The 19,332-nt window shown below is 42.6% G+C and overlaps 1 protein-coding gene across 1 annotated transcript in view; it reads right to left on the bottom strand.

Annotated features, from left to right (window-relative positions):
* LOC124002508 (inositol 1,4,5-trisphosphate receptor type 2-like) overlaps window positions 1-19,332 on the bottom strand; it is a 173,865-nt gene that overhangs the window by 54,361 nt on the left and 100,172 nt on the right. The window contains 11 exon segments of the mRNA XM_046309958.1: window positions 3,203-3,328; window positions 3,443-3,635; window positions 4,374-4,499; window positions 6,433-6,552; window positions 7,518-7,613; window positions 8,042-8,152; window positions 14,637-14,837; window positions 15,486-15,600; window positions 15,602-15,746; window positions 17,865-18,057; window positions 18,384-18,571. Coding sequence (XP_046165914.1) covers window positions 3,203-3,328; window positions 3,443-3,635; window positions 4,374-4,499; window positions 6,433-6,552; window positions 7,518-7,613; window positions 8,042-8,152; window positions 14,637-14,837; window positions 15,486-15,600; window positions 15,602-15,746; window positions 17,865-18,057; window positions 18,384-18,571 — 1,614 coding nt within the window.

A 19,332-nucleotide genomic window follows, 5' to 3' on the forward strand; every position in this document is an offset into this window, starting at 1 on the left:
CTACCTTGAGGGGATTTCAACCGGGAGATCAGGTGTTATTGCTGGTCCCCACAGTAGAGTGTAAACTACAAGCTACATGGAAAGGACCATATGAAGTGCTGGAGAGAATAGGAGAAGATAATTATCGGATCCGACAGCCAGGTCGTCGGCCTCCAGAACAGATCAATCACATTAACCTGTTAAAAGCATGGAGAGAGAGAGAAACACTAATTGTCACGTACCCCACACCCACTCAGGAGGCAGCCGAAGTGCATGTTTCACTTACTCTGTACCCATCACAAGCACAGGAATTAAAGACCCTGATCCCGAAAAACAGAGATGTGCTTTCAGGGATACCAGGCCGAATTAAGGTTATGGCTCATGATATTGTTTCCCGACCAGGGAGAAAAGTGAGCATGAGGCCATATCGGGTACCCGATGCTCGACAAGCTGCGATTAGAGCAGAGACTGAGAAAATTTTGGCACATGGAGTGGTTGTAGAATCATAGTGAGTGGTCTAGCCCAATTGTGATGGTCTCCAAGCGGTTTTGTAATGATTTTTGGAAGGTAAATGAAATCTCCAAGTTTGGTGCCCACCCCATGCCCCGAGTAGATGAACTATTGGAGAAAATTGGTAAAGCTTGGTACATTACGACCCTGGACCTAGCCAAAGGTTACTGGCAAATTCCTCTGACCTCCAGAGCCAAAGAAAAGACAGCCTTTGCAACCCCTGACGGTTTGTTTCAATACCCTGTCATGCCATTCGGCTTACACCTGGGCCCAGCCACCTTTCAATGGCTAATGGACCAGGTCTTAAAACCGCACCGAGCTTACGCCGCAGCCTAATTAGATGACGTGGGGATCTACAGCCCAGATTGGGAATCCCACTTACCCCGGGTACAGGCAGTGCTAGATGCCCTTAGGAAGGCAGGGCTCATGGCGAACCCTGCCAAGTGTTACTTGAGGTTAGAGGAAACCGAATATCTGGAATACACCGTGGGAAGAAGGATAATCAAACCCCAACTTAAGAAGGTCTAGGCAATTAGAGAATGGCCGAAACCAGTAAATAAGAAGCAGGTTTGAGCCTTCCTAGGGTTGACCGGTTATTATCGGAAGTTTATCACAAGTTAATGCCATAGTGATCGCCCCACTCACCGAAATGACTAGAGCCAGAGGGCCAAATATGGGATGAAAAGGCCACCAAAGCATTTAGAACATTACAAGAGGCTCTCTGCTGTAATCCAGTGCTAGCGGTACCAGACTTGAGCGCAAGTTCGTAGTTCAGATGGATGCCTCAAGAGGTCGGCTTGAGAGCCGTGCTATCCCAAGAGGTAGAACACCCCGTCCTGTTTTTAAACGGAAGCTGAAACCATGGTAGACCAACTACTCAGTCGTTGAGACAGAAACGCTGGCAGTAAAGTGGGCTCTAGAGAGCCTGAAATACTACCTCTGCTAGGACGCCACTTCACACTCATCAGTGACCATGCTGCACTCCCCTGGATGCATAGAGAAGAATTCTCGGGTCACCAAAATCACCCCAGAATGAGAGTTCTTTCGAACAGGACAGTACCTGTATGTTGGATTCTCCATCCAGGCCGCAGGCGTGATCATGGATAGCAGGGTTTGGGACATGAATCGGGTTCTCGGTAGGTCCAGGTCCAAACGCCAACAGGTAAGTCCAAACAGTCCAGGTCATACACAGTAAATCCATCCGATATAAATTGTCTCCTTCTCTATGGTTCACAGATTCCCAGCCCCTTGGTCTCACTCTTCCTGGTTTGTCTTAAATTGTTTAACTTGGATCAAACGTTTTGGGTAGCCTTCCACAAGCTTCCCACAATAACTTTCGGCCCATTCCTCCTGACAGAGCTGGTGTAAATGAGTCAGGTTTGTAGGCCTCCTTGCTCACACACATTTTTTCAGTTCTGCCCACAATTTTTCTATAGGATTGAGGTCAGGGCTTTATGATGGCCACTCCAATACATTAACTTTGTTGTCCTTAAGCCATTTTGCCACAACTTTGGAAGTATGTTTGGTGTCGATGTCCATTTGGAAGACCCATTTGCGACCAAGCTTTAACTTCTTGACTGATGTCTTGAGATGTTGCTTCAATATATCCACATAATTTTCCTTCCTCAGGATGCCATGTATTTTGTGAAGTGCACCAGTCCCTCCTGCAGCAAAGCACCACCACAACATGATACTGCCACCCCGTGATTCACGGTTGGGATCACGGCTTGCAAATCTCCCCCCTTTTTCCTCCAAACATAACAATGGTCATTCTGGCCAAAAAGTTATATTTTTGTTTCATCAGACCAGAGGACATTTCTCCAAAAAGTACAATCTTTGTTCCCATCTGCAGTTGCAAACTGTAGTCTGGCTTTATTGTGGCGGTTTTGGAGCAGTGGCTTCTTCCTTGCTGAGTGGCCTTTCAGGTTATGTCGATATAGTACTCATTCTACTGTGGATATAGATACTTTTGTACCGGTTTCCTCCAGCATCTTCACAAGGTCCTTTGCTGTTGTTCTGGGATTGATTTGCACTTTTCCCACCAAAGTACATTCATTTCTAGGAGACAGAACGCGTCTCCTTCCTGAGTGGTATGACGGCTGCGTGGTCCCATGGTGTTTATACTTGCGTACGGTTGTTTGTACAGATGAACGTGGTACTTTCAGGCATTTGGAAATTGCTCCCAAGGATGAACCAGACTTGTGGAGGTCAACAATTTTTGAGGTCTTGGCTAATTTCTTTTGATTTTCCCATGATATCAAGCAAAGAGGCACCGAGTTTGAAGGTAGGCTTTGAAATACATCCACATGTACACCTCCAATTATGTCAATTAGCCTATCAAAAGCTTCTAAAACCATGACATAATTTTCTGGAATATTCCAAGCTGTTTAAAAAGGCACAGTCAACTTAGTGTATGTAAACTTCTGACCCACTGGAATTGTGACACAGTGAATTATAATTGAAATAGTTTGTCTGTAAACAAAAATTACTTATCTCATGCACAAAGTAGATGTCCTAACAGACTTGCCAAAACTATAGCTTGTTAACAAGAAATTTGTGGAGTGGTTGAAAACAAGTTTCAATGACTCCAACCTAAGTGTATGTAAACTTCCAACTTCAACTGTATGTCGCTGCTAAATTAATATAGGGGAAACACTGGCAACCTTGTGCCCTAATGAATAAGACCCAGCTGTAGGCCAGTAGAAAATCTCACCTTCATCTTCGTCGTCACCGAAGGGGTAGAAGAGAGCCACGGCCACATTGACCAGCACTGCCAGGTAGAAAGAGATGCTTCCCCACAGAGAGATGTGCCGAGAGAACCAGAACAGAGCAAGGTTATCTGAACAGACACAGGGGACATCTGGTTAATATCCGTGTATCACAATAAGCCTGGAAATGTCCCATTAGAAAGAGATTCCAGAATGTTTTGTCAGTGTAAATCTTGGTCTCTTACTGCGTATCTTCTTTTGCCAGCGCATCTCGTTGTAGAGGTCGTCGAACTGCGTGAAGAAGTCATTGACCTTGCTGCCTTGGTCGTCCCTCTCGGTGGTGGTGAACACGCGCGTTTTGGACTCCTCTGTCAGGTACTCACAAATGTTGGGCACTGGGAACACTATTTTCTCCATTGTGCGGTCGTGACGCACAATCTGAAGAAAGAACATGGTATGATGATAACTCTAAGAACAAAAATTAGCTGTACTTTCAGGTAGGCTTGGGCGGTATACCGTATATCAAGGTATTATGCCGACGGTATGATTTGGGGTGCTTGCGTGATACAGTTATAAGCATGGGTGCAAGTTAACTATCTAAGATGTGCTAAGTACATTATCTCCAGCTCAATTCTTCAGTTACTGTATGCATTTGGTTTACTAACTAGCTAGCTAGCCTACATTTGTTTTGTGCATAAAAACAAACAAACGACTGCTGGTTATACCGTATGCCTCGTTATGGTGAGGAAGTATATGAAGGAATGAAAATCTGGATACCGCTCAACCCTACTTTCAGTGGTATATCTAATAGCATGTTCTAGCATCAAATCGGACAAACGGCAGACTTTCAGACCACAACCACTCAATCAAAGACAGTCCACTAGTTATCGGTTGGCATCATCTCAATGAATGCTTGTTACCATTGCATAATAACCCCTTTGGAGTCAATATGATACTCTGGGGTATACATATATTTGTTGGTGCTATAACACATTATTAGATTATATATATATAGCACCAACAAATATATATTTTTTTTTAAGGGCAAGAGAGACCTGTAGCTTTCCAGAGGGCAAATAATGGTTGAAAGACAGTCATTATGATGTCATTTCAACCAGTATTCCCTGCTGGGTTGGGACAATGGGATTCGATGAACACTGTCTGGATGAGGCCTACCTCTATCTGAGCGGTGTGGTTGGCATAGTAACCGAGGGCGTCTTCTCCCTCTATTTTATGGCTCAGCAATAGCCCCGTCGCTGGCGGCCTCAAGCTCTGCTGCAGGAACTTACTGTGTCTGGCCAGCTGGAACACACACAGTACAGCCACTCAGTCAACACAGGACTTTCACTATGTATTGCAGCTCTGAGTTACCCCACCCATTTGATCATCTGATTTGTTTGTAACTTCGTAACAAATATCTAGCAATGTAAAACACACACAGAGTATACCAAACATTAGGAACACCTTCCTAATAATGAGCTGCATACCCCCCAACCCCCCTCCCTTTTCCCCCTCAGAACAGCCTCAATTCATCATGGCATGGGACTCTCTTCAAGGTCTTGAAAGCAGGGATGATTCCAATGCTCCTTCTGTAGCTCAGTTGGTAGAGCATGGCGCTTGTAACGCCAGGGTAGTGGGATCGATCCCCGGGACCACCCATACGTAGAATGTATGCACACATGACTAAGTCGCTTTGGATAAAAGCGTCTGCTAAATGGCATATATTATTATTATTATATTATATATATTAGATGTGTCAAGTTGGCTGAATGGTCCACCACCCAAAGGACATTCTTGATACACACGAGAAACTGTTGAGTGTGAAAAAGCCAGCAGCTTTGCAGTTCTTGACACAAACAGGTGCGCCTGGCACCTACTACCATAACCCAATCAATGACAAAATATTTTCTTGCCCATTCACCCTCTGAATAGTACGCATGCAAAATCCATGACTCAATTGTCTCAAGGCTTAAAAACCCTTCTTTAACATGTCTCCCCCCTTCATCTGCAATGATTGAAGTGGATTTAACAAGTGACATCATAGCTTCACCTGGTCAATCTATGTCATGGAAAGAGCAGGTGTTCTTAATGTTTTGTATACTCAGTGTATATTGAGAGGATATGTCTGTGTGTCTGTGTGTGTGTGTGTGTGTGTGTGTGTGTGTGTGTGTGTGTGTGTGTGTGTGTGTGTGTGTGTGTGTGTGTGTGTGTGTGTGTGTGTGTGTACGCACGTCCATGCGTGCCAATGTGGGAGAGTGACACAGATGGTCTAATTGTCAAGGAGAGACATGAGATGTAAAGGGATACAGTCCTTACAGTGAAACAGACCAGTGAGAGATCGATGCCATTCAGTGAGACATTCTGCATTAAATCACCAAGCGAGACATCATTCCCCAATCTGCTCAATTCCAAGTCTCTGTTGTTGACACTGTACTACTTATCCACTCTATCCAATGATGGATTAGGCTGCCTGTCTATTGCTCCTTCTGTGGTGATATAGACATCAGTGAGGGAGACAAATGATACAGTTGTCAGCTGTGATGCGAGTGATACTCAGCTGACTATGTCAGACACAGCTGATGTTAAGAAGTGTGGTGGCTTTTACTGATAACAGGAACAAAGCAATTATTGGGTTGTGTGTATATAGAAATGCTTGAGGCAGGAGTGTGGTATCTATGGTATGTTCATTTGCATATGTGGGGTTATACAATGGGGTGGAGTGTGTGTGTGTGTGAACTTCTGTACGCGCTCATGTGTGTACGTGTTATTTCAGAAGTACAGTCAGTCAGCCCAGGAGACCTCAGTGGTCATGATGAAACCAGTCAGTTGGCAGAAATACCGTCTGTCTGACAGTCGGCTCGATTGTGAGTAAAAGACAGAAGTGAAAACGCGCTTGACCTTGTCTGCCCTTTCTACAGAGACATGTCTCTGTGTGGGTTTTCACTATGACTCAACACAGGAACTGAACCATCTATTCCATTGAAAGTCACATCCATGATCACCAACTGAAATGACATAAAACTAGACTATATAACCACACCTACAGACAAGAATAAGTAGACTTACCTGGCGGGGCAGTAAGAGTGTGTCACACATAAGTGAATTACCTTTTTTTTCCTGTGACACTGATGTAGTTATTGGGGCCTTTTTAAAGCACGAATATACATGGTGCACAAAATCTCACCCACACACTCAATTATGCATGTTAAAAAATACACACACGTCATGGTGTTACCTGGTGGGCCAGGATGTAGATGTTGTGTCCTACGTCTTTAGGTTTGATCTGGTCTCCTATAGCGTTCTCCTCAGCCTCACTTTCCAGCCCCTGGGCATATGCCTCCTTCATCACATCCACCTGGAACACACATCGTCAGTACAGTGTGTGTGTGTGTGTGTGTGTGTGTGTGTGTGTGTGTGTGTGTGTGTGTGTGTGTGTGTGTGTGTGTGTGTGTGTGTGTGTGTGTGTGTGTGTGTGTGTGTGTGTGTGTGTGTGTGTGTGTGTGTGTGTGTGTGTGTGTGTGTGTGTGTGTATATATATATATATAATTTATGTTATTTATTTAACCAGGAAGGGCTCATTGAGATTAAAATCTCTTTTTCAAGAGCGCCCTGGCCAAGATAGGCAGCACCAAGTCATTACAAAAAAATTACAGACAGACAACATGAAAAACTACATCTAGTAAAAACCATTGAATTCACAAGAGTATAAAACAGCTAATTAAAAACATTGACAGGTCAGGGAATCAGCCTCAAAATCCTTCATCAGTGATTTAAAATCACCAATCGGGACAAGTACTTCCAGTTTAAAAGTATTTTGTAAGGTGTTCCAAGACGATGGCGCAGAGTACAAAAAAGCCCTTTTACCAAATTTAGTTCGGACATTTGGAACAGTTAGCAGGATAAAGTCCAGCGAACGAAGAGAGTACCCACCACATTTCTGAACAATAAAAATGCACAAATAAAAAAGGTAGTAAACCCAAAATGGCTTTGTAAATAAAAGTATACCAGTGCCTGAGCCTACGAGTGACTAGAGAAGGCCAGCTAATCCTGGTATATAAAGTGCAGTGGTGCGTAGGGTTTTGCAGTTTAAAATAAATCTCAAAGTGCCATGGTAAAGAGTGTCAATTGATCTCAAACACTGAGCGGAAGCATTCATATATAAAATATCCCCATAGTCTAGTAAAGGCATAAATGTAGCTGATACTAGCCTCCTTCTGGCTTCAAAATAAAAAAAGGCCTTATTCCTAAAATAAAACCCCAATTTCAGCTTCAATATATATATATATATAGAGAGAGAGAGAGAGAGACCGAGCCACTCACCAGCTCCATTGGCCTCATCTTGTAAAGGATCTTCTCGGCATTCTCGCTGTCATGGCGACTCTCCATGATTGCCAGCAGCAGCTTGGAGGCGTTGTTCTAGCACACAGAGAGCATGTCACAATACGATCACATCCTAACTCACTACACAATAATCTATGTTACCGGGAGGAAACAGACTTCAAATCAGTTCTAAAGTAATGAATGAACTTATGAATAGCTGAGATTACACTGAGGAAAGACATTTCTGAAAGAAAGGAGGAAAGAAAATCGTGCACTAACATCTCAGCGGATATCACATTGCCATAACTACACAGGACAAATGGAACTTTTAACAACAAATGTACTCTCAAATGATAGTCATTGATAGTGATAACGATGTGTGTGAAGTATGATTGTGTATATAGGGCTGGATGGTATACCTATACAATATTCATGTAGGTATAAATGGGCTTTTTCTCTGCAGCTTATCTAGCCATCGACTTCCACTGAACACGAGAAGGGGTCTCGTATAGAGGCATGCTAACCTTGAGTTCCAGCACCAGGTCCAGTCGATGCTTCCCTAAAGGGTTGACGGGGTTGACTATTAGAGCTATGATGATGTCGATTCCGTTGGACTCGTGCTTGGCTATACAGGACTGGGACAGCAATAGGTTAGTTAGTGAGTGAGTGAAAAGTTCACTTTAAATGAGAACAACCAACATTGATTTAAAGAGATTGTTTCAATGACAAAACCCCATGTACAATAAGTTGACAATAACCTTAGGGATTCTTGAAAGTCGGGAAAATCCTTATACGGTAGGGAACATTTAGTATTTGGTGGCATTATTTGAGCTAAACAGCTAAATTTTATGAAGGGGAAAGAGTTGTTTTTAGAATGTTCCAAATATTTTACATTTAATACATTTCCATGTCAGCTCTTTGACCGGAAATGGACTTGAACGAAGCAAGGTTCCCAATTTCAAACTCTCCAAATAACTGTTTAAAATTCTAAACTGGCAATATTGACTATTAACTGAAAAATATCTTATGTAGTTTATTGCAATAGTCCGCTCTGACTTTAAAGAATATTTCTCAAAACTGTGATTCCAAAAAAATTACAATATTTTTTGACCATAAACGGTCAACTCCATCACCCGGGTAGATTAAGACAGGATGTGAATTTTGGGTCAAATTTTATATCTTTAAATTAGGTTTTACAGTCATAAAGCAACTGAGAAAAAAACAAAATTGCTACTTTGTATACCACTTGAATGAAGAAAAATTCAACTTTTGTCAACTCCGTTAAACATCAAGTTCAGATTTTGTCTTGAGATTTTAAAATAAATAATTTTCTCTATTTTACAAATCTTTGTTTTGAACTTTTATTTTTAGAGGCAAAAATATGTCTGTTTTGATTATTTGTTGTCAACTCTGTGAGTGGCTTCTCAACTCCGTCACTGATGGCTGATTGCTAACCCTTAAGATTATCTAAGGGATAATGTTTGCTTTAGAAATGTAGTTTTAACTTCTGAAATCTATAAAAACATGGAAAAATGCTAACAAAATTAGCTCTGGAGCGTTATATAGCGCCATAAAACAGAAAGAAGTTTCGGGATTTGTATTACATCTAATGAACAAATATATAAACACCACATGCAACAATTAAAGATTTTACTGAGTTACAGTTAATTGAAGTAAAATGAATTCATTAGGCCCTAATCTATTGATTTCACATGATTGGTTGGCCCTGGCATCCCAATCAGAATGTGTTATTCCCCCCAAAAAGGGCTTTATTACAGACATAAATACTCCTCAGCAGCACCCCCCTCCCTCCTAACATGATCCCCAGGTGAACCCGGACGTGGAGGTCCTGGGCTGGCGTGGTTACACATATTCTGCGGTTGGATGTACTGCCAAATAACCTAAAACGACGTTGGAGGCGGCTTATGGTAAAGAAATAAAAGTTAAATTATCATCTGGTAACAGCTCTGGACATTCCTGTAGTCAACATGCTAATTGCACGCTCCCTCAAAACTTGAGACATCTGTGGTATTGTGTTGGGTGACAACAGCACATTTTAGAGTGGGCTTTTATTGTCCCCAGCACAAGGTGCACCTGTGTAATGACCATGCTGTTCAATCAGCTTCTTGATATGCCACACCTTAAAGGTGGATGGATTATCTTGGCAAAGGAGAAATGCTCACTAACAGGGATGTAAACAACTTGGTGCACAACATTTGTGAGAAATAAGCTTTTTTTTTGCATATGGCTTTTTTTTCAGCTCATGAAACATGGGGCCAACATTTTACATATGTTTCTATCTTCGTTCAGTATATTTTAATTATCTAATGTTAGAATTAAACAATCAAGGCCTTTAAACACTTATGGTGCCTGACAGAGTTATCATAAATCCAGTTAGTTGCATTTTATGATTTATTTATTTATTAGTAGCTTGTTCCTTATGACATGGTGATAGCTGATACTTTGGCCTCTCAAAATTACATTTAAAATGTTGTTCATATTAAGAAATCTGTTTGTGGGAAAAAAGTTGATTGTCCCATCTTTCAAGAATCCCTGAGCTACAACCTCCAAAGAGTGAACTATCCCTTTAAGATGTTATAGACTCAATTAGACAATAATGTTGTCTGTTTGGCAGGAACTATCCCTTTAAGATGTTTTAGACAATACGGTTGTCTGTTTGGCAGGAACTATCCCTTTAAGATGTTTTAGACAATACGGTTGTCTGTTTGGCAGGAACTATCCCTTTAAGATGTTTTAGACAATACGGTTGTCTGTTTGGCAGGAACTATCCCTTTAAGATGTTTTAGACAATACGGTTGTCTGTTTGGCAGGAACTCTCCCTTTAAGATGTTTTAGACAATACGGTTGTCTGTTTGGCAGGAACTCTCCCTTTAAGATGTTTTAGACAATACGGTTGTCTGTTTGGCAGGAACTATCCCTTTAAGATGTTTTAGACAATACGGTTGTCTGTTTGGCAGGACTGTAGGCTACTTGTGTAACTTCCAACCACTTCATAAATTGACATGTTACTGAACACCCTCACATTTACTGTACATTCATTTAAAATGGTCTTCATGGCTATGCTTGAACCAAACAATCAATGCACTACCATCAATGTGACATACATCAGGGTTTTTTCCTGTGCTGTTCCCAACTGTGAAAGTGCTGATGTATGATTAATGTGAGTGGAAGCTGCATGTGATTCAAACATGGATATCACATGGCTGTTACTGTACATGGTTGTCACATCGATGTCATGCTCATGTGTTGGACAGGCCTCCTGACCAAAACATTTGGGAAACACTGATGTAGCATACAGTTATGATCTTGCATGGTAGTAATCCAACTCCAAGATAACAACACTATTCATCATCTTCCATGGTAAAGTGAGCACAGCAACATTAGTCATCTGGTGTAACCGGTTGGTGACCCCAGGGGACTCATTTACAACCGCTGTGTAAATTTAACACTAAATATATGTGTGTGCCTTTCAGATTTATAAACTTGGCGCATCCCATACGAATAAATCAGACCTGTCATAAAACTAACTCCGCCAGAAAAACTCCCATCATTCACCTTTTATGGTGACAATAAAGCCCTTACTTGCTGTATACTTTGGAAGTGTTGGAATTAGGCCAAGACCGTATCTAAAGGAAATCGCAATACATGGCACACTTGATAAAATGTTGGCAGAATGATATCTTTTGCAGTGACATTTGCGGTATCTGACTGTTTCTGAAAGACAAAAACAAATGCAAATTGTTGTGGACCTATAAACAGATTGTTTAAATGTAATAATGTTTTGAATTCACTTTTTCCATTACCTAAATATGCTGCACTGCCTGCAAATTCTGAAACGCTGTCTACTCTGAAAAAAATGAAATCTACAGTAAACCTATTTACAGTGGTAGCATCCCAAACCCAAGCCATGGGACCTCCCTGAGTACACATTTTGGTTTCTGCCCAACCACTACAGAGCTGATTCAAATAATCAAACGTTTGATGAGTTGGTTATTTGAATCAGCTGTGTAGTGCCAGGGCAAAAACCACAATCTGCAACCAGGCTGGATGGGGGGCAGGACCAAGTTTGGGAAACCCTGGCCTACACACTTCGACGCTAAATATCAATTCTCTACTCATCTGTTAAATTATACTGTATGTTATGAACCGCGATCCCTGTCAGGGGCATGAAATTGAATTTAGCCTATCTAATAGACCCAATTAGATGAGAGACGCCCATGGTTATTTGTTGCATGGCTACCTCGAGAATATGAACTCATGGCCAGAAAAGGTTATTCTGTAATGATGTAGTATTAAGTTTTTTAATTAAATAATGTTTACTGGAGAAATTTTAAATAACACTATTCAAATGTATTAGCCTACAAACATCAATGGAAAAGGTGAACCACCTGTTCACCCATTAAACTGCGCTTTAGATGGAAAACAGCAAATTACTTGAAATGGCTTATCTATTTAATACTGTGAAGTGGGTCCAATTAAATGAGATATGGAACGAATAGATAAAATAAACTCAATACTCCATAATGACGAAGCAAAAAAAGTAGGTTTTGGAAGTTTTTGCAAAATACATTTAAAAAAAACATCTGAAATATCACATTTAGGGCGGCAGGATAGCCTAGTGGTTAGAGCATTGAACTAGTAACTGGAAGGTTGCAAGTTCAAACCCCCGAGCTGACAAGGTACAGATCTGTCGTTCTGCCCCTGAACAGGCAGTTAAACCCACTGTTCCTAGGCAGTCATTGACTTGCCTAGTTAAATAAAGGTTTAAAAAAATAAATGTACATAGGTATTCTGGCCATTTACTCAGTACTTTGTTAAATCACCGTTGGCAGCGATTACAGCCTGGAGTCTAGAGTATGACACTTCAAGCTTGGCACACCTGTATTTGGGGAGTTTCTCCCATTCTTCTCTGCAGATCATCTCAAGCTCTGTAAGGTTGGAGGTGGAGTATTGCTGCACAGCTATTTCAGGTTGATCCAGAGATGTTCGACCAGGTTCAAGTCCGGGCTCTGGCTGACCACTCAAGGACATTCAAAGACTTGTCCTGAAGCCACTCTTGCATTGTCTTGGCTGTGTTTTTAGGTTATTTGTCCTGTTGGAAGGTGAACCTTCTCCCCAGTCTGAGGTCCTGAGCGCTCTGGAGCAGGTTTTCATCAAGTATCTCTCTGTACTTTGCTCCGTTTAGCTTTCCCTATGAAAACGTAGGACAATAAAGAGGCCTTTCTACGGAATCTGAAAAACATCGCTTAATGAGAAGTCTGGTTAGCAGATATCACTGAATTTGTTCAGGAAATGTGTCATTCTAAGAAAGATGCCCATGGTCCCTGCTCATCTGTGTGAACGTGCCTTAGGTATACTGCAAGGAGGCATGAGGACTGCAGATGTGGCCAGGGCAATAACTTGCAATGTCCGTACTGTGAGACGCCTAAGACAACGCTACAGGGAGACGAGGATAATCATCCTCACAGTGGCAGACCACGTGTAATAACACCTGCACAGGATCGGTACATCTGAACAGTACACCTGCGGGATAGGTACAGGATGGCAACATCTGCCCGAGTTACACCAGGAACGCCCAATCCCTCCATCAGTGCTCAGACTGTCCACGAGAGGCTGGACTGAGGGCTTGTAGGCCTGTTTAAGGCAGGTCCTCACCAGACATCACCGGCAACAACGTCGCCTATGGGCACAAACCCACCGTCACTGGACCAGACAGGACTGGCAAAAAGTGCTCTTCACTGATGTGTCACGGTTTTGTCTCACCAGCGGTGATGGTTGGATTTGCGTTTATCGTCGAATGAATGAGCGGTACACCAAGGCCTGTACTCGGGAGCGGGATCGATTTGGAGGTGGAGGGTCCGTCATGGTCTTGGGCTGTGTCACAGCATCATCCGACTGATCTTGTTGTCATTGCAGGCAATCTCAACGCTGTGCGTTACAGGGAAGAAATTCTCCTATCTCATGTGGTACCCTTCTTGCAGGCTCATCCTGACAATGCCACCAGCCATACTGCTCATTCTGTGCATGATTTCCTGCAAGACAGGAATGTCAGTGTTCTGCCATGGCCAGCGAAGAGCCCGGATCTCAATCCCATTGATCACGTCTGGGACCTGTTGGATCGGAGGGTGAGGGCTAGGGCCCTTCCCCCCAGAAATGTCAGGGAACTTGCAGGTGCCTTGGTGGAAGAGTTGGGTAACATCTCACAGCAAGAACTGGCAAATCTGGTGCAATCCATGAGGAGATGTACTGCAGTACTTAATGCAGTTGGTTGCCACACCAGATACGGACTTACTTTTGATTTTGTCCCCCTCCCCCATTTGTTCAGGGACACATTAATTTTCTGTTAGTCACGTGTCTGTGGAACTTGTTCAGTTTATGTCTCAATTGTTGAATCTTGTTATGTTCATACAAATAGTTACACGTTAAGTTTGCTGAAAATAAACACAGTTAGCAGTGACAGGACGTTTCTTTTATTGCTGAGTTTATATGTGCCTTTCCAAATCTGGTCCAATCAATTGAATTTACGACAGGTGGACTCCAATCAAGTTGGAGAAACATCACAAGGATGACCAATGGAAACAGGATGGATGCACCTGAGCTCAATTTCGTGTGTCATACATAGCAAAGTATCTGAATACTGAAGGGAAAAATCTAAAAACATGTTTTTGTTTTGTCATTATGGTGTAATGTGTGTAGGTTGATTTAATACATTTTAGAATAGGGCTATAACATAACAAATGTGGAAAAAGGGAAGGGGTCTGAATACTTTCCGAATGCACAAGGCTACATTTGTCTTCATGCAATGCAATAATTCAACCACGAGAAACTGTGCGTATGCATGGTCTAAAGTTTGCGGGACGATGAGCACATTCCCAAGTCAAGTTCAGTTTTTAGAAATGCAAATTGTTACATGAAAACTTGCACATGCATATTTTGGGGGCCCAGGACTACTGTTCAATGTCTTAACCATTACACAAAGAGGAAATCCTTGTGGTACATTATATAATTTAGGTTTACAAGTTTCAGGCAGACACACCACATCACAAGTGTGTGATTCCAAATAACCTCTAAACTTGCACAGTTTTTGGTCCCCCCTACCTGGTTCTCGTGGCAGGGTCCTTGGCAGTACTCTGTGATGGTCTCCAGGGTCTGCCGGACCAAGTCCACGTTGCCCTCGTTGATGTAGAGGCCCAGCAGACCCAGGCCTCCAGTGGTGCTGCCACACATGATGTCCAGGAACTGCAGCGTCTCACACACCAGGTTGTAGTTGGTCTTGTTGTTCTGGTTCCGCAGGAAGTTCTGGATTCAGGCACGAACCAGGAGGGGGGAAAAAAGTGGTTCATATTAATAGGATACTTGCATGACATCCTATCGGAGTGTGAGCACATTTGATCTGTGCTTAAAGCAGGGTGTGTCAACATTTCAGAATAAAAGCGTGAGACAAAAACTGAGTGCACAAAACATTAAGAACACCTTCCTAATATTGAGTTGCCCTCAGAAAAGCCTCAATTCATTGGGGCATGGACTCTACATGGTGTGGAAAGCGTTCTACAGGGATGCTGGCCCATGTTGACTCCAATGCTTCCCGCTGTTGTCAAGATGGCTGGATGTCTGGGTGATGGATCATTCTTGATACACACGGGAAACTGTTGAGTGTGGAAAAACCCAGCAGCGTTGCAGTTCTTGACACACTCAAACCAGTGCTCCTAGCACCTACTACCATACCCTGTTCAAAGGCACATACATTTTTGGTCTTGCACATTCACCCTCTAAATATGCAGTGGGCCTAACTGCTAATCCCTGTTGAGATTATTCACTTATGATTCACTCATCAGGTGAACATGGTAAACACCAGTAAATTCAGCTTGTGGTCAGAGGAACTATGATCTCTCCATACAGTGCCTATGCTGGTGCCAAATCCTCAATAAGGTTTATTCAATTCAATACCTGCAGGTCCCTGTTGTGGTTCTCACAGAGCAGCTGCAGGTAGCGCAGGATAGGCTTCATGATGGTGATGGCCCGGCTCATCTGGGCCTCCTCCTCCTTCTCCTCGGCCCCTCCCCGGGCCCTCACCGGCCTGGCCCTCCAGGACCTCCAGGTCCGTGTCCTGCTCCTTCCGGAAGGAGACAAAGGCCTTGGAGGTGGCCGAGGACGCCTCGTTCAACTGGCCACGCATGTTGTCTATCATGTGCAGGGAAGAGTCTTTTGCTAGAGGAGACGGGGTGGGTCACTGAAGGGTTGCAAAATTCTGGAAACATTCCTAAACATTCACAGGTTTTATAGAAATGTTGAGGATTTCTGCTGACCAGGGTTAAAGGTTAATTTCCTTTCAAGTCAGACAATTTTGCAGTGGAATTCAAATTCATGATTTGAAAATGTTGAATAACTTTTTTGATTATGTCATCACTTAAATTGCAATACACTTCCTGACCTGATATGGCTATATTGAAATGAAATTGACCCCAACCCTGGAGTTCACTGTGAGCCAATCGAACGTCATGAGTGTTTTTCAATGCTTCCCTCTCAGTCAAACTCATATGAAATCTTATCATGAAACAAACCCTTTTTTGTAATTATTCTGAAATTACCGTGACCCCTCTGACAAGGGGTTAACTGTGTAGTTGGGTTTTCTGGTCAAAACAACAAATCTGGGTAGAATGGCCCTTTGATATACTAGTGATGTGACCTCTCACATGGCCCCTGACTTGTGACCACAGGCATGGGGGCGAAACAGGAACAACAGATACACAATCACTCCAAACTACTGGGTCAGTGATACTACAGGGGAGATCACACATATTACATTTACTGTAGTCACACTGCTGATTAAATGGGTAAATGACCCTGCCAAAAGGATAAACTGAGCACTGGGAGTCTGATAATGTCAGCAAAGTGAGAAATGGAGGTGACTTTTGACCTTATGAGTCCCTTACTATTACTATGTAGGTATGGCTGGAGTTGTAAACCTTTGAAGAACAATGCATATATTACATAGTATTACTTACTGTATATTACAGTATTAAATAATATTACATACGACTCAAATTTACACTCAAGGCCTATTACCTGTGTGTGTGTGCATTGAGAGTCCTTTTCGGATCTCAGTGGCCTAAGCCCCATGATCTCCATGGAGACTTCTAGGGTCATGTTCAGGGCATTACCATATGACTCAGCAGCTTTGAAACTTAGCTCCCTCTCCACCACTCATTCTCCCACACTCCTCCCTGGTCCCTTGCTATTTAATTCACTCTCAACCTTCCACACCTCTCTGATCCTTCAGTCTGTGGAGCACTGGACAGTGGACATTTTACAATATCTGCTGCTTCACAGACAACATGTCGGGACTTGTTCTCCCATGAAACACGGGGAAGGCCAGTCAGGAGGGGAAAGACTGCAGTTGAGGAACTAAATGGAGAACAGGTAATAGAGAATAGGTATTGGAATCTAACAAATGTTACTGACCCCAAGTGGGGAAAAATAACAACAGCAGATACAGACAAAACATTCCAGCCACTGAGGTGTACATCAGAACATAGACATACGTACAGGTGCTTGATGGAACCAAGTATGTGGTATGGAGGTGAGGATCACCATTGGAATCAACTTGTATGGCCAGAGTGTTGTCACAATAGCAGAAGTTTTTCGATATAGACACCAGGTTTAGTATCACAATACTAGATGCCATCACGATACTCGATACAAAAATGATACCAAAACAAAAAAATAAAGTCGTATTAGCCAATGTCACCGAATGGTGTTTGATCCAGACAATCTTTTGAGATCAATATCATTACATTTTTCAGAGACAGCCACATATATATTAATGAATCAACTATATAATCAATTTGACTTTGTTTTTTACCAAACTACATAACGGCAATTTATTTGAATGGTAAATCTCTATTGATAATCTGGGTAAATCAAGATGTAGCCCAGCCCAGGCCTATTCACAATACAAGTGAATGCATGCCTAGAATTATTTAGCTGGTTTTGGCAGATTTCATTTTATTGTAGCTGTCAAAATTATGTGCATAGAAGAAGCAATCTCTTCTTTTAAATAAGTGCGCGATGTCTCTTTAATACCTAACACATTTGACAGAAGTACCGAAAGTAACAAATTCAACTACCATACCATTTTTTGTGTTCTAGTATCAAAAAGTATAGATGTTTTGGTATGCCGTGCAACACTAGGTCGGAACAGAGCCATTTGAAATTACACTCATGGGTCCATTCAATATGGCCGCCCTCCCACCCATCATGTAACAACGACTTGAAAGAGAATGTCAGTTCTAGTCATTCTATTGAGACAAAAAAACAACAACATACGTGTTTTCCTGAGACGGATGCCACTGTGACTAACGTCGACGTCCTCCTCTCTCTTCCTGCAGGTGCCGACCTCGAACATGTTGACGGACACAGTGGCCCGGATCTCCTGCTGGGCCAGACGCATGCGGTCGTAGAACACCTTGAAGAAGTGCTCCGACTTCTTCTGCTTGTGCAGCTGGTGGTAGAACGAGTTCTGAAATGGGGGAGAAGTGTAATCGACCCATCAGATAGAGCGGTGGTTCCCAAACCGTGGGGCTTTCAACTTACTCTTGAAAGTTATATATGCCATTTGTTGTTGTACTAGTAGAATGCACAAAGTGCAATTTCAGAAATTAGGTAGTGCATCATCAGTTTTCTTCTTGTCATGTCCTTGCATAACTTAGAGAGCAGAAATGTTCAGATCAACTAGCCCAGGTCAACTAACGTTTTTTTAACCCATAGATTTTGTTTCTCTGTATCTGCGCATACATGCGTGCGGGCAACTGCGTATCTGTGTGAGCCCACCTCCTCCCCACCCACCTGTATCTGAGTGTTTCCCCCCTGGAGCAGGGCGTTGCCTAGCAGGATGCTCTCCTCGAACATGCGGTCGTTCTTGGTGCTGACGATAAGGTCTATGACCAACTCTGAGGCTCCCTCACTGTCCAGCAGACACTGGATATCTACCATGCTGCTGCTCAACTTGTCAGAGTCCTGCACCAAAGAGCCACCTGCAAACGGACAGATATTAGACTGATTGGATTGGGGAAAATGGCAGGACATGATTTGGAACAGACCTTTGTTCAAATACTCTGTTATTTTATTGTTCTTGTCTTTTTCTTAAATGACAATTTAAAATGTGTACATGATACTGCAAAAAACGTTGCGTAAAGTCAAGTCGATTGAGCTTGTCTGGCTTAATAGACCAATGAAATAGTAGCAAAAGTGCCAACCCCGACACCAGGTAGTCTCACCACTGAGGTGTAAAAAGACTGGAGACTGCTTCCAATATGGACAGCCATCGTTTTCAACGTAATCGATCACATTTGCCGTTTGGTGGTCGCTGCCATGTGCTTACAGAGCCGATAACGTCTATATACTAGCACTTAACGCACACTGGAGCGAGAGCAGCGACATCATCATCCAGAAGCATGGCAGACATTGGATGAACATTGGATGAGCAGGCCTGATTTGGAACCAAGAGTTTGTATGTGTATGTCTTATATCCTCTTATAACTATCAAGAATAAATAACAGTGGTTTTAGCCAATACATCATGTTATCTACTCGCTCCCTCTGAGTAACAGGGAATATTGTTAAATGGATACGTCGGGATTTTGGCAATGATGCCCTTTATCTAATAAGGAAGTTAGAGGTAGTTTCTTGAGCCAATGCTAACTACTGTTAGCAAACAACTAGCCTGCTAACAGATACCCATAGATTACCAGTCATTGTTCTAACATTAGTTAGCAATTGTGCAAGCTCTAGTTAGC

The sequence above is a fragment of the Oncorhynchus gorbuscha genome, linkage group LG02, assembly GCF_021184085.1.
Source record: "Oncorhynchus gorbuscha isolate QuinsamMale2020 ecotype Even-year linkage group LG02, OgorEven_v1.0, whole genome shotgun sequence".
Classification (NCBI taxonomy): Eukaryota; Metazoa; Chordata; class Actinopteri; order Salmoniformes; family Salmonidae; genus Oncorhynchus; species Oncorhynchus gorbuscha.